Raw genomic sequence first — 14,799 nt, 5'->3', positions numbered from 1 at the left:
TTTTATTTATTTAATTTTATGTATATGGTTGTTCTGTCTGCATGTCTGTTTGTATCCCATGTGTATGCTAAGTGCACAAAGGCCATTGGATTCCCTGGGAGTGAACTTACAGATAGTTGTAAGCTGCTGTGCTAGGGCTGGGATTGAACATGGGTCCTCTGCAGAAGCATCACTCCAGCCCCCTATGTATCTTTGAAAGAACCTTAGGCAAAAAAATGACCATTGTACCTAGGTCATTTTAAAAGTTTTTAAAATTACATTTGTATTTATTTATTGTTCATGAGCACAATTTGGAGGAGCCCGTTCTCTCCTTCTACTGTGTAGGTCTCAGGGATCAAATGCAGATCATCAGGCTTAGTGGCAAGTGCTGCCCTTACCTGTTGAGCCATCTTGCTTGCTTAATTATTATTATAGCTAGGAGTTATTGTGCCTGTGTATAAATACAAGAACTTGGGAGGTGGAGGATCATGAGTTCAAGGCCAACTTGGATAAAGTAGTAAACCCTACCTCAAAAAAACAACCCCGAAAACCCTTTTTATGACAATGTTGTACATACAGAAAAGTATGTCATCTATATGCCCGCCCCCCAAATGCAGTGATTAAAGCTTTATGACAGATTCTAAGGGTTAGTATTTAATATCTTTTAAGTTCACTGGAGAAAAAATCCTTACTGCGAGACAACGTGGACCTGCTTGGGAGCTTGGCAGACCTGTACTTCAGAGCAGGAGACAGTAAGAACTCCGTCCTCAAGTTTGAACAGGCGCAGATGTTGGATCCTTATCTGATAAAAGGTGAATTCTGGGGCCATAGAGTGTCTGTAAAAGGCAGCTAAGAGAAAAGGCAGAAAGAATGTGCCGTTGGCACTTCGTGTTTCTTGGTTTTTGTTATTGTTGTTGCTTTTAGGCTTATTTTTAATTGTGTGTAACTGTGTCTGTGTGTGGGCATGTACACGTGAGTACAGTGCCCTTGGAGGCCAGAGGTATTGGATTCCCCAGGAGTTGGAGTTATGACCCATGTGACAGGGGTGTTAGAATCCACTCAGGTCATGTGAAGAGCAGTACATGCTCTTTATTGCTGAGCCATCTCTCCAGCCCCCTTTTTTTTTATTGTTTGAAGAGAGGGTCTCATGTAGCCAGGCTAGCTTTGAACCTGACTTTGAATTCTTGATTCTCCTGCTTCTACCTTCCGAGGAGGCTTGTGCTGCCATGGTGCCCAGCTCTGCTACTGTCGTTTTCAAGACAGCTTCTGTGAGGCTCGCTTACCGGAGCAGTCCTTTGCCTTGTCCTGGCATATGTCTCTAACACTTAGCTAATTCTATTCTGAGTGGTTGTTTTCTACTTACAGACCATTGCTTAGCTTTTTCTCTTGAGGGGTATCATGGCACCCGTCCCCGTGAATTATAAATTTATGATGTGGCTGACTGATGGCATCTGCAGAACCCTAATGTCCTTTTAGGGACTTTGGTTTTACTCTGTCCTTAGTATAATTATGGAGAAGTAGGGAACGGATATTAGGAAAGGGACAGAGTGGTTAAAGTGTCATCATAGCAAGCAGAGTAGCTGTTGATCTAGAAGCAGTTCCAGGTAAAGGAACAAGGCACAGTGGCCTGAGAGGCAGGTAAGGGACCAGCAGTTTGAAAAATCGAATGCTCAGGGAAGTGAGATCATAAAGACTCAACAGAGGCCAACAGAAGACTGTGCCTCGGGACAGCAAGCAGGCTTAGATAAGTAAAGAATGACTGAATGATAGTTCTAACACTCAGGACGCTGAGGCAGGATTGTGAGATCAAGGCTAGCTATACAGTGAGACCCTGACTCAACCAAACAAAAAAGATGACAGGGTTTGAAGGGGCCTTCCCAAGTATCGAGATGTGGGAACGGTCTAGAATGTGTGTTCGTGCAAGATCTTCTCCTGTCTGGTGTTTATTCCTCTTCAATCTACCTACAGCACATTAGTAATCCCAGCACTTGAGAAGTAGAAAAAGAAGGATCAGCAATTCAAGTTCATTGTCCATTCTGGGCTACTTGAATAGAAGCCAGCAGTAGTGGCACACACCTTTAATCCCAGCACCTGGGAGGCAGAGGCAGGTGGATCTCTGAATTTGAGGTCAGAGATGGTCTACAGAGTGAGTTCCAGGACAGCCAGAGCTACACGGAGATACTTCTGTCTGGAAAAAACAAAAATCACAGAACAAAACAAAACAAAAAAGCATTAAAAACAAAAAAGTAAAGAGAGAGAAAGAAATACAAGACTGGTGGCATTGATAGCTTGGAGTTAGATACTTACACTCAAAACCCAGGCTAGCAGAAGTGTGGCTTTGATCTTGCTGTGAGGAGTGGGAATTTGAAGGGATGATAAGGAAGGAGAACAGTAGGAAGAGGTTCGTGAGAGTCAGTATGGCCTTTATAAACCGTGAGGGAGGAGTGAAAAGGACGTGGCAGGGTGAAGAATGAGAGGGGTGGGTTCCCTAGTGAATTACATTCCAGAACAAAACTACTGCTTTTTGGGGCAGAGGCCAGAGGCCATTTTTATTTGTTTGTTTGTTGATACTGGGTGTTTTTCAGCATAGTAAGCATGTGGTGCTGGCTGAGGGCTCTTGAGTAACAGCAATTATGAGATGCCTTTTTGGGGTCTTTTTCTGGGCAGTTGTTCACCACACTACAGATTTAGGGACAGACAGTTCTTGACATGAATGGCTTTCAAGTTGTGATGTAGTATCTGTTGCTCCTGTGCCTGCCTGTCTCTGTCTTTCTTTCTTTCATGTGTGTGGTGTTTGCCTGCAAGTTTATGTTGAGCATGTGTGTGCAGGAGCCCTCAGAGGCCAGAAGAGAGGCCTTTTTTGTTTTGGCTAGTTTGCTGTTCATTCATCCAGTCACTTTGAGAGGAGGTTTCTTATAACTATGGTTGACCTTGAACTTCTGCTTTTCCTGCTTCCCAAATGCTGGGATTATTGACCTGTGCCACCATTATATTTATGTGGTGCTAGAGATTGAACCCTTGCATGCTCACAACTTCTTTCCCAACTGAGCTGCATCTCCAGAGGATTTTTTTTTTCTTGAGACAGGGTTTCTCTGTATAACAGCCCTGGGTATCATAGAATTCCCTCTGTATACCAGACTGCCTTGAACTCACAGAGATCCACTTGCCTCTGCCTCCTGGGTGCTGGAACTAAAGGCATATGCCACTCTTACCCCGGCTTATTTAATTTTTAAAGTTAAATCATTTGTGTATATGTGTGTGTGTATGGTATGTGCGCACATAGAAAGTTTGAGGGCAACTTTTGGGAGGTGGCTCTCTACCATGTGCGTAGAGATTGTGGGTCATGGAGATTGAGCTTTGATTCATCGGGCTCAGTGGCAGTTTCCTTTACCCATTTCACAGGCCCTTCTCTGACTTTTAAAAATTTCTGTGTGTGTTTTCCCTTCATGTATGCATGTGTACTATGTACATCCCTGTTTCCCTCAGAGGTCAGATTCCCTGAAACTAAAGTTACATGTGGTTTGAGCCTCTATATTGGTGCTAGGAACTGAACCCGAGCCTCTGCAAGAAGTATTCTTGACTGCTGAGCCATTTCTCCTGCCTCCTTTGCCTTTTCTGAGGACCTAACCTCTTTGGTAGAAGAACCTCTTATTACTATGCTGTTTCTTTCAGGAATGGATGTTTATGGCTACCTCCTGGCACGAGAAGGGCGACTGGAGGATGTGGAGAACCTTGGCTGCCGCCTTTTCAACATTTCAGATCAGCACGCGGAGCCCTGGGTGGTCTCTGGGTATGCTGGCTTATTCATTCTCTTTTCTCTCCAATTTTCAGTCGATTTTTTAAAAAGATACTTTTTTCTCTTTAAGAGACTATGAGTTGAACCAGGCATAGTGGTGCAGGTTTTTATTCTCATCACTCAGGAGGCAGAGGCAGGTGGATCTCTGTGAGTTTCGGGCTAACCTGGTCTTCATAGCAAGTTCTGGTCAGTCAGGACCCCATAGTTAAGACTGTGTCTTTAAATAAAAAATTGAAATTACAGTCATGAGAACTGAATCAAATCAGGATGTGCCTGTGACTTTGGGCAGGCATTTATTGATTCTTCTGAGTATGTTTTCTTATTTGGAGACCGGGATAATGATCCCTATTTCAAGGATTATGAACAGAGATGATGTGTTGTGTTTAGTATGCCTCACTCAGGGTAAGAGCAATCAGTACTGGCCTCACACTGACAGAAATAAAACCGTAATGACAACATGGCTGTAACAGGAGGAGTGGGCTGCTTGTCGTCCCAGCCACCCTGCTATCTTACACCCGAAACAACCACACAAAAATTGTATTAATTAAATTTCTGCCTGGCCTCTTTCTGGCTAACTCTCACATCTTGATTTAACCCATTTTTAATAATCTGTGTATTACCACGTGGAAATGGCCTACCCGGAAAGATTCAGCTTCTCTGTCTCTGGCAGCTCCATGGTGGCTCTCTGTCTGCCCTTCTCCCTAGCATTTAGCTCTGTCTACTCTGCCTAAGTTCTCTGTCTACTTTGCCTAAGTTCTACCCTTTCAAAAAGCCAAGGCAGTTTCTTTATTTAACCAATGAAAGCAACACATAAACAGAAGGACCTCCTACACCACATGGCTTTTTTTTTTTTTTGACACTAAACACACTTTATTATTTTTTTTTATTTATCTTTATGTACATTGGTGTGAAGTTGTCAGATCCCCTGGAACTGGATTTTCAGACAGTTGTGAGCTGCCATGTGGGTGCTGGGAATTGAACCCGGATCCTCTGGAAGAGCAGTCAGTGCTCTTAATGGCTGAGCCATTTCTCCAGCCCCATCACATGGCTTTTATAAGGACAATATCTAGATATCCTTCTAGTCATTTTTTTTTGTTTTAAATTTCATGTGTCTGCATGTTTTTGCCTACATGTATGTCTGTGTGCCACATGAGTGGCTGGTGCTTGCTGTGGTCAATTTCTCTGGAGCTGGTGTTACAGATGGTGCTGGACATTAAACCCTGGTTCTCTGCAGGAGCAACAAGTGCTCTGAATACTGAGCCAAGTCTCCAGTCCCTCGATTGATTGATTGATTGATTGATTGATTGATTGATTGATTGATTTTCAAGATAAGGTTTCTCTGTGTAGCCCTGGCTGTCCTGGAACTCATTCTGTAGACCAGGCTGGTTTTGAACTCACAGAGATCCACTTGCCTCTGTCTCCCAAGTGCTGGGATTAAAGGTGTGCACCACCACTGCCAGATTTTTTTTTTCAAGGTGGTATTTTTTTTTTTTAAACTTTTCTGAATGTGTGAGTATGTACCATGTATGAGCAGGTGCCTGTGGAGGTCATAAAAGGATGTTGAATCTCCTGGAGCTGAAGTTATAGACAGTTGTGAACTGCTCGTGTGGATACTGGGAACCAAACTGCTGAGCCTTCTCTTTAGTCCTCTTTTTTATTTTTATTTTTAATTTTTCTGGATCATTTTTTTGTCTTTTTTGACCTTTTTGTTTTTGTTTTTAAACCAGGACATTTTATTTTCTGACTATTAATCTTCAAGATGAACTGAATGCTACAAGAGCCGCCCTCTTGGGGCTAGGTGTTGTTCCTTCACAGAAGCCATGCCTTTTTGTTTTGTTTTATGCCGAGACAGGGTTTTATTTTGTAGCTCTGGCTGCCCTGGAACTTGCTCTGTAGCCCAGGATGGTCTTGAACTCACAGAGATCTGTCTGTTCTGTCTCCTAAGTGCTGGGATTAAAGGTGTGCACCACCACCACTGCCTGGCACAGAATCCATGTCCTAATCTGTGATAGATAATTTTTAGGTAACCTCATTGGCCCAATCCCAGTAGTGTTTCTTTTCTTAGCCTTGACACTCTAGTTATGCTTTCTCTTAGTGTTGGTAGGAAGCTATATTTGCCATAGGTAGACTTCTGAAGGTGGTAGGCCTTAGAGCTACGGCAGTACTGTTACTACACAACATGTTGTTACTACGTTGTTAGCTACACAACCTGTGCATGTTATTGCAAAACTTTCCAAAGGATGATGTTCAGCATCTTTCCTCATCTTGTTTCTGCTATGGAGACCAAAGAGCTGCTGTTGTTTTGAAACTAAGTCTCTCTATGTAATCCTCGCTGTCCATAACTTAGTATGTAGACCAGGCTGGCCTGGACCTCAAAAGAGATCCTCCTTCTGTGTCACAATGCTAGGCTATCCTTTGTTTTTTTGAGAGAGTCTCATGTACCCTAAGACTGGGGCTACCATGTAGCTGAGGCTGGCTTTAGACTTCTGATCCTTTTTTTTAATTCCTAGAGAACTTTGTACATTGTAATTAGTTGTACAGAGGTCGCTAGTTTGTTCCTGGCTGCTCAGCCCCAAAATAATCACACAGAAACTATATTATTTAAGTCACTGGCTTCTTATTTGCCAACTCTTACATCTTAATTTAACCCATCTCCATTAATCTGTCCATTACCACGAGGTTGTGGCCTACCAGCAAAGTTTCAGTGCGTTTTCTCCCTGATTCCACCTCCTTTCTCCCAGCATTCAGTTTAGTTTTCTCTGCCTAATTCTGTTCCCCTATAGCACTGCTATAGGCCCAGATCAGTTCCTTTATTATGGTCTTCACAGCATACAGAGGGGAATCCCACGTCAGTATTTTAATCATATTCACTCCAGACTCCTCTTAATTCCAGCAGATCCATCCTCCCTACCCCTTTCCCAACCTACTATTCTCTTTTTTATTTAATAAACCTTTGACACCATTTTGTGCTTTCCATTTTCTTTTGAGTATAGGGCAATACAGTGGAGTCTAGTTGACCCACAGGAGCCAGACTTAAAGGAAAATGGACTCTCCTTTCCCCAGAGCCACCAACTATCCATAGGTCCTCATTTATGGGTGGGATGTCATAGACCCTGTCCCCTTCCAAGCTGGAATGTTGATTTTGCAGGCACTGCAGCTCCGTGGATTCAGGAACGCATGCATTCTGTAATGTTCTGATGGTACTGCACCAGTCCTCCCAGACTCTTTCTGCCCTCTTCTACCATGGCCTCTCTGAAAGGGGATGTGACATAGTTCTCCCGTTTGTGGCCGAGCACACTGGTCACTTATTCACTGCACTTCAACTTCTGAGTCTCTTTACTCCACCCTCCACATGCTGACCGTGCCTGTGTGAGATGCCCCTCGGAGTCATACTTAGTTGGCTTATATTTGTTTTGTTTAGCTTCTTTACTGATATTTGGATTGTAGCTGTAAGCATAATTTGTAATTGACTTTCTCTGATTGTGGATGAAGCTTCCTCAAAAGATTTTTATTATATTTTATTTATTGTGTGTGAATGTGTCAACACCTGCCACATGTGTGTGGAATCACAAGACAGTTAGCAAGAGCGGTTCTCTGCTTCCCGTGTAGGTCTTGGGAGCTGAATTCAGGTCATCAGGCTCCGCTGTAAGCACCTTAGTCCTCTGAGCCGTTTGGACAACTTTTTTGATTTTTGCTTTGTTTTTAAAGACAGTCTGTCTGTTTCTTAAGTGCTAAGGTTAAAGGAATTTGCACTCCCAGATTGGCATTGAGGCTTTTTTCAAATAACTTGTTCTTTTCCCTAGATGCCATAGCTTCTATAGCAAACGCTACTCTCGGGCCCTGTACCTGGGTGCCAAGGCCATTCAGCTGAACAGCAACAGTGTCCAAGCTCTGCTCCTCAAAGGAGCAGCACTCAGGAATATGGGCAGAGTCCAGGAAGCTATCATACATTTTCGGGAGGCCATAAGACTCGCACCTTGTCGCTTAGACTGTTATGAAGGTAAGATAGGAGACTGCCAGTGTGTCTGACGTGACAGCTGCACTACATGGAAGGTTTTGTTAGCTCAGAGCTCTGTTGTACGTTAGCGTCATGGTGGCTGAGGACAAGCAGCTTTAAAAACCAGACAGAGTCTCTCTAGCATTGATTGGTTGGTTAATTTTTAAAAATATTATTATTAATATTTTTTGAGAAAGGATTGTTGCTGTAGCTCAGCAGAGCTATGCCAGGTTTAGCAACATTTGGTGATTGAGTCACCGAAACTAAAATAGCTCTTACAAGATTCTGTTCCTCTAAAACATTTTTATAAGAATTTAAAAATAAGCTCAGTAGTCTGTCTCGTAACGGGAAGATGAGTTCAAATTTGAAGAGAAAAATTTGAAGTTGGAAAGAAGAAAAATGTGCTTATATAGTCAGAGGCTGTGCTGGGTCATTTGCAATTCCATTGGGTCATTAGAATGGGGGAAGGCACAGCAGGGCGGGTGCGGCAGAGCACAGGGAGTGATGTGATGGGGCCGGCTGGTGGTACAGCATCTCTGCTTTGTTTTTCAGGTCTCATAGAATGTTATTTAGCTTCAAACAGCATTCGAGAAGCAATGGTGATGGCCAATAATGTTTACAAAACTCTAGGTGCAAATGCGCAGACTCTTACCCTGTTAGCCACCGTGTGTCTGGAAGATCCAGTGACGCAAGAGAAAGCCAAGACTTTATTAGATAAAGCACTGGCACAGAGGCCGGACTATGTCAAGGCTGTTGTGAAAAAGGCAGAGCTGCTCAGTGAGTGCACCACCCTTCTGTGTTCTTCGTTGGTTGTTGGGACCCACATCTCCAGTGGATGCTGCAGTCCCTGAAGCTTAGGATGACAGAGCAGCTCTGAGCCTGCCTGAAATGCTTTACATATATCACAACCAGACGTGCCTGAGGCCTACTTAGATTGGTGTGAACCAGCTAAAATCACTTGGTAGCTGCTCGGCTCATCTCTGGTTTAGTTTTGAACTGCTTTAGTCTGAATGCAGCTGGTTTTAGTCAGTTTGAGCTGTTCTGAGCTGTCTGGGTCCTCTGGGCTTTGTTCTTGCTCCTAGCATAACCATATGTTTACATGATGCTGGGAGGAAGCTGTTTTGACTCGAGGTTCTAGTGCAGGGCCAGTGGTCTCATCTGGTGCTGGCCTTCTTGCTGCCATCTGCATTCTAAAGGCAGCACAGGACATCACATAAGTAGGGACACCATTTGTTCTGACTCGTAATAAACTCCTATGTTTTTGCTGGTTTGGGAAGTAAAGTTGAATTTGACTGTTTTGTTTAGTTTTCAAGACAGTGTTTTTCTGTGTATTAGCTCTGACTGTCCTGGAACTTGCTCTGTAGACCTGGCTCCTGGCTGGCCTCGTACTTACAGAGATCCTCCTGCCTCTGCCTCCCTAATGCTGGCGTGCACTAGCGTGCTTTTTTTTTTTTAAGTTAAGTATATCTAAAGATTCAGAACACAGGTTCAGTGGCTCAGGTAAAGATGCCACCAAGGCTGACAACTTCAGTTCAGGCCTCAGGACCCATTTGATAGGACAGAATCAACTTCCACAATTGTCCTCTGACCTTCACTCATGTGCTGTGGTATGCTCACTTCCTTTCACATAAATTGACATAATAAAATGTTTTTTTTTTAAAGACTCAGTACTCATTATACCATTTTCCCAATGAAATAAAGACCACACGCACATGAGTGAAAAGGCACATTGCAGTGCCCTTTAAGGATGTCTCTGGGGAAGTTGTCATATTGTGGTGGGTGTGACTGTACACTAGCTGAACAGTGAAGATTGTCTTTCTCTGTAGGCAGGGAACAGAAATATGAAGATGGAATTGCTCTGTTGAGGAATGCCCTGGCCAACCAGAGCGACTGTGTCCTCCATCGGATCCTGGGGGACTTCCTAGTAGCTGTGAACGAATACCAGGAAGCAATGGACCAGTACAGTATAGCACTGAGGTAGGTGCTCAGCCCCATGGGGAGGGAGGAAGGGAGAGGAGGCAGACACCTGCTTTGCCCACAGTTGAAGGCAGGCTGAGAATAGTAATGAGAAGAGTTTGTGAATCCTTGACTTCTGACAAAGTTTCCGAAAGCATTAGTAACAGAGTTAGAGATGCTTCCCTCTTCTCCAGCCCCATCCTAACATTAGACTGGTTTGTACAGATGCTCCATGCCATGACTTTATAGGATTTTACCTAGTATATCTTTTTTAAATCCAAGTATTGTTAAGTGTTTTCCTGTATTTCTACCTTCTATAATAACTAAAAACTTAAATTCTGAAGTTTAAATACAGCTTTTACCTGTCATCTTGGTCAAAATACTAACCATTTTCCTTGTTATATTTACTTCATTGGTTATTAGGTGACTGAGTTAAGGGCTATCAAGATGGTTCAGCCAGTAATGGTGCTTGCCACACAACCCTGGAGACCTGAGTTCGGTTCTCGGAACCCACATAAAGGTGGCAGGAGAGAACCACGGTTGTCCTCTGACTTTTGCATGCATGCCATGACTTATACATGATACACAGACAAACGTCTGCATGCATACACACACACACACACTCTCTAATTAATAATAATAAACTTTATTTTTGAAAATAAATAAATGGCTGAATGAGAATTCAGAGTATTCAATAAAAAGTGCTTAGCACTGTACCTGGTATGAAGTAAATAATAAATGCAGGCATTTTTGCTGATTAGTGCAGAAGTGGGTTTTTTTTTTTTGAGGCTTGAGAGTATGTATTAGGTATAGCAAGGAGCTGTCCTCATCAAGCCTCACATTCATCTGTTCACTTGTCCCAGAGGTAGCTGAGGCAGCACTTCTGAGCACTCAGTGACACTCACAGTACACAGAACTTTTTTTTTAAATATTTATTTTATTTATTATGTATACAATATTCTTTCTGTGTGTATGCCTGTAGGCCAGAGGAGGGCACCAGATCTCATTACAGATGGTTGTGAGCCACCATGTGGTTGCCAGGAATTGAACTCAGGACCTTTGGAAGAGCAGGCAATGCTCTTAACCACTGAGCCATCTCTCCAGCCCCCCAGTACACAGAACTCTTTGCTGCAGTCTGTAGGGTGGGCCGAAGTGTATGAGCCTCTGGGTAGGCAAGAGTTTCGTGTAAGGTTTGGGTAAGGAGGAGATAAAACAAACTACCCTGTGTCTGTGAGCAGGAACAGGATTCCAGCATGGCCTGGAATAAAGTCAAGCACCAAGGTTAGAGGTATTTGCCAACCCACTAACTGCCATAGGCAGTCATCACTGGAGAAAGGCTGCTTGTGGCTGGGGACTTGCTTCAGAGGGAGAGTGCTTGCTTAAGGAGCCAAATAAATGAGGATTCTGGGGCTCCCGTCTTTGTGGGTTTGCTACTAATGAAAATGCCTTGGTCCTGGTTCCTATTCTCAGAATTTAGAATCAGTTCCACGGTGTAGCATGCAGTCTTTGTGATAAAATGGACATAAGTGGCACACAGAAGAGGCAGGTTGCACGAACTCATTATGTACCTAAGGCTGACCACGGTACCCTGATTCTTCTTCCTCACCCAAGTGCTAGGATTACTGGCATGCTTCCCTGTGTCTGGCTGCTCCTGCTAGCACAGTGCTAGAGCTTGGTAGTTGTGAAATGGTTTAAGAACTTTATGGAGGGGGATGGAGAGGTGGCTCAGTGGTTAAGCACTGCCTGCTTTTCCAGAGGTCCTGAATTCAATTCCCAGCAACCACACGGTGGCTCACAACCATCTATGAGGTCTGACACCCTCTTCTGGCCTGCAGGCATACACAGACAAAACGTTGTATACATAATACATAAATCTTTTTTTTTTTAAAGAAAACTTTATGGAGGAAAAACTTAAATTTTTTTTCTTTCTTTGGTTTTTCTGTTTGTTGTTGTTTTTGATTTTTTTTTTTTTTTGAGACAGACTTTCTCTGTGTAGCTTTGGAGCCTGCCCTAGAACTCACTCTGTAGACCAGGCTTGCCTCAAACTAACAGGGATCTGCCTGCCTCTGGTCCCGAGAGCTGGGATTAAAGGTGTGCACCACCACTGACTAATTAAGAATTTTTAATTGCAATTTTAGTCATTATATTTTATTGTTTATTAATTTATTTTTATTTTATGTATGGTTGCTTTGCCTGCATATATGTCTGTATACCATGTGTGCCTGGTTCCCACAGAGGCCAGAAAAGGGTGTCAGATACCTGGGTACTGGAGTCACAAGTGGTCATGAGTCACCATGTGGGTGCTGGGAACTGAACCCAGGTCCTCTGAATGAACAACAAGTGTTCTTCACCGCTGAGCCACCCCTCTAGCCCCCTCAAGTTAAAATTTCTAAAACTTAAGACAGTGCCTCTTTTCACTTCTGATGGACTCCCTGGGTCCAGCCTTGGGAGACACAGTCATTTGCATCATCTTGACCCTAGCGTTTCACTGCTGGGCCAGCTTGGTGACAGAGCAGTCCAGTGGAGCAAGGCAGAGACTCAGGCCTCTTCTGTGTTTTGTTCTTCCTTAGTTTGGACCCCAATGACCAGAAGTCTCTAGAGGGCATGCAGAAGATGGAGAAGGAGGAGAGTCCTACGGATGCTACCCAGGAGGAAGATGTGGATGACATGGAAGGGAGTGGGGAAGAAGGGGACCTGGAAGGCAGCGACAGTGAGGCAGCCCAGTGGGCTGACCAGGAGCAGTGGTTCGGCATGCAGTGAGGCCCAGCGGCAGCTTCTGGTGATTCTTGGACAGGCGGATGCTGTGGGAGGAGTGTGCCTGTGACAGGAGTCCTTGCCCATTTCCTCGCCTTGTAGTCAGGACTTCAGTCTGTCAGGAGGACTTCACTCTGCCCTGCTTTGCTGAGGACTGAGAGCGACCCAAGCTGTGGACTCACCAGGCTCTGAGTGGTTCTGATGTACCAGTGGAGGACACTTTTTTCTCTCCATGAATGGGTTCACAGGACACGCACATGCATGGTCAGAGGTGTTCTGATCCTGGGCTCGCCCCACCCCCTGGTAGTAATGGCACTCTGGCAGTGCAGTAACTGTGTTCTTCACTGATTGCAGAGCGGCGCTCAGCCTCAGCTTGGGCAGGTCTGAGAAGCAGCATGATGCTTCTCAGCCACACACTGGGCTGGTCCACCTAATAAAACTGTTGAGTGCTGTCACAGTGGACACCTTTCACAGACTCTCCTTCCGTCTCCTAGTCAGCCCTGAGACCCTACAACAGTTTGCCGTAAATACACCCCCTTCTCCCGAGTGTTTGGAGGCAGAACCCTGAACCCTTCACACAGGGTCACTTGACTCTCAGAGGCCTGAGGTCAGTGCCACTCAGTTGCCTCATCCTCCCTCCTGGGTTCTGCAGGTGGATGCCTTTCAAGATGCAGACCAAGGTGCTAGAAATGAGCACATGAAAGATTCATTGTGCCGGCGGTGGTGGTGCATGCCTTTAATCCCAGCACTCGGGAGGCAGAGGCAGGCGGATCTCTGTGATTCCAGGCCAGCCTGGTCTACAAGAGCTAGTTCTAGGACAACTAGGGCTGTTACACAGAAAAACCCTGTCTCACAAAACCTAGCAAAAGATTCAAGTAGTCAAATTCAGAGCACCCATCAGAGTACTGGAAAGTGAGCCAGAGCAGCCTGGTGGTGACATATACTGGAGGCAGAGGCATGACAGTTCTACACCTGCTGGCCTACACAACAAGATACATGTCTCAAGATACATGGTAAGTAAAATGGACCAAGTCTCATGAAAATGTCTCAGTGTGAGCCTCAGCCTGTGCTCACTACCTGCCCTGAGCCATTTCATAGGTAGCATGTGAGTGGTGCTTTTGCTGACATGGCCTCCCTTACAGCACCACTGACCAGTCAGTGCTGAAAGAGAAGACAAAACCCTTTGAGCATAACTTGAACCTGGTCCCCCCTCCTGTCTTCATGTCAGACTGGATTCGCACAGGTCAGATAGTTCTCCAGCTCCCTTCGGTGTCCTGGAATTCTTCCCCGTCTTACATGTCTCCCATGCTGCAGGGAGCCTCTGGGCCGTGTGACTCTCCATCCCAGTGGACCCCTCAGGTCCAGCCTTGGGCTGAAGTGGAAGGACTGTAGCAACAACATACATGGTTTGGAAGCACTTCTAGGAACAATGACATTTGGCCTTTTCAAAGGATGGAGTGTTGACTTTGCCACTTTCACTACAGAACATCAGGACTGGGAGCCCTGTGAGTGTCCACTTGAACTGCTTGCTGGGGAGCCAAGCAACCTGAGCAGCAATGAGCCTTAAACATACACGACCCCCACAGGGCCCTTGTGGCATCATCATGTCATAGCTGGGTGAAGTGTGGGGGCAACTACCCTGGGTGCTTACCTCTGCAGCCTCCCAGGCTTAGGATTCAGCAAGCAGGAGACCCTGGCATAGCGCTCTGACACCGTCTTATCCTCTGGCTGTGAAGAGACACCATGACTGCAGGGTTTCTCTGTAGCTTTGGAGCCTGTCCTGGAACTAGCTATTGTAGACTTCGAACTCACAGAGATTAACCTACCTCTGCCTCCCAAGTGCTGGAATTAAAGACATGTGCCACCACTGCCAACTCTTATTGAAAGATGTTTAGTCCACTATCATCATGGTGGGGAACATGATAGCATGCAGGCAGGCACTGAGCCTATGGTGCCTCAGAAATGGCTCAGGGCAGGTAGTACGCACAGGTTGAGGTCACTGAGACTTTCAGGAGACTTGGCCTGTTTTATTTATCTTGTGTCTTTTGAGACAGATCTTGCTGTGTAACCAGCAGTTCTGGAGAACAACATCCTGATCCATAGAGAGAGCAAGCTTGGGCCTAGCATGGGGTTTTGAAACCTCAGAACCCACTGCCCATTCTGAAACACTACTTCCCAAGGCCACACACCTCCTAATCCTTCTGACCCTTTCAAATGGTGCCACTTCTTGTGACTGAGTACTCAAACCTATGATCCTATGAGGGTCCTTCTTATTAAAACCACAGATGCTGAGGAGCTGTCAGCCACTAGTCCTTCC

The 14,799-nt window shown here is 44.9% G+C and overlaps 1 protein-coding gene across 1 annotated transcript in view; it reads left to right on the top strand.

The window, feature by feature from the left end:
* Anapc7 (anaphase promoting complex subunit 7) overlaps positions 1–12,942 on the top strand; it is a 28,325-nt gene extending 15,383 nt beyond the window's left edge. The window contains exons 6-11 of the mRNA XM_048447365.3: positions 649–791; positions 3,652–3,769; positions 7,579–7,775; positions 8,325–8,549; positions 9,599–9,749; positions 12,299–12,942. Coding sequence (XP_048303322.1) covers positions 649–791; positions 3,652–3,769; positions 7,579–7,775; positions 8,325–8,549; positions 9,599–9,749; positions 12,299–12,488 — 1,024 coding nt within the window. The 3' untranslated portion in view covers positions 12,489–12,942. The remainder of the gene's footprint in view (positions 1–648; positions 792–3,651; positions 3,770–7,578; positions 7,776–8,324; positions 8,550–9,598; positions 9,750–12,298) is intronic.
* The last annotated feature ends 1,857 nt before the right edge of the window (positions 12,943–14,799 follow it).

The sequence above is a fragment of the Myodes glareolus genome, chromosome 2 (assembly GCF_982192425.1).
Source record: "Myodes glareolus chromosome 2, mMyoGla1.1, whole genome shotgun sequence".
Classification (NCBI taxonomy): Eukaryota; Metazoa; Chordata; class Mammalia; order Rodentia; family Cricetidae; genus Myodes; species Myodes glareolus.
Note: the sequence above shows the minus strand (reverse complement) of the source record. Positions and strands in the feature narration are given on the sequence as shown.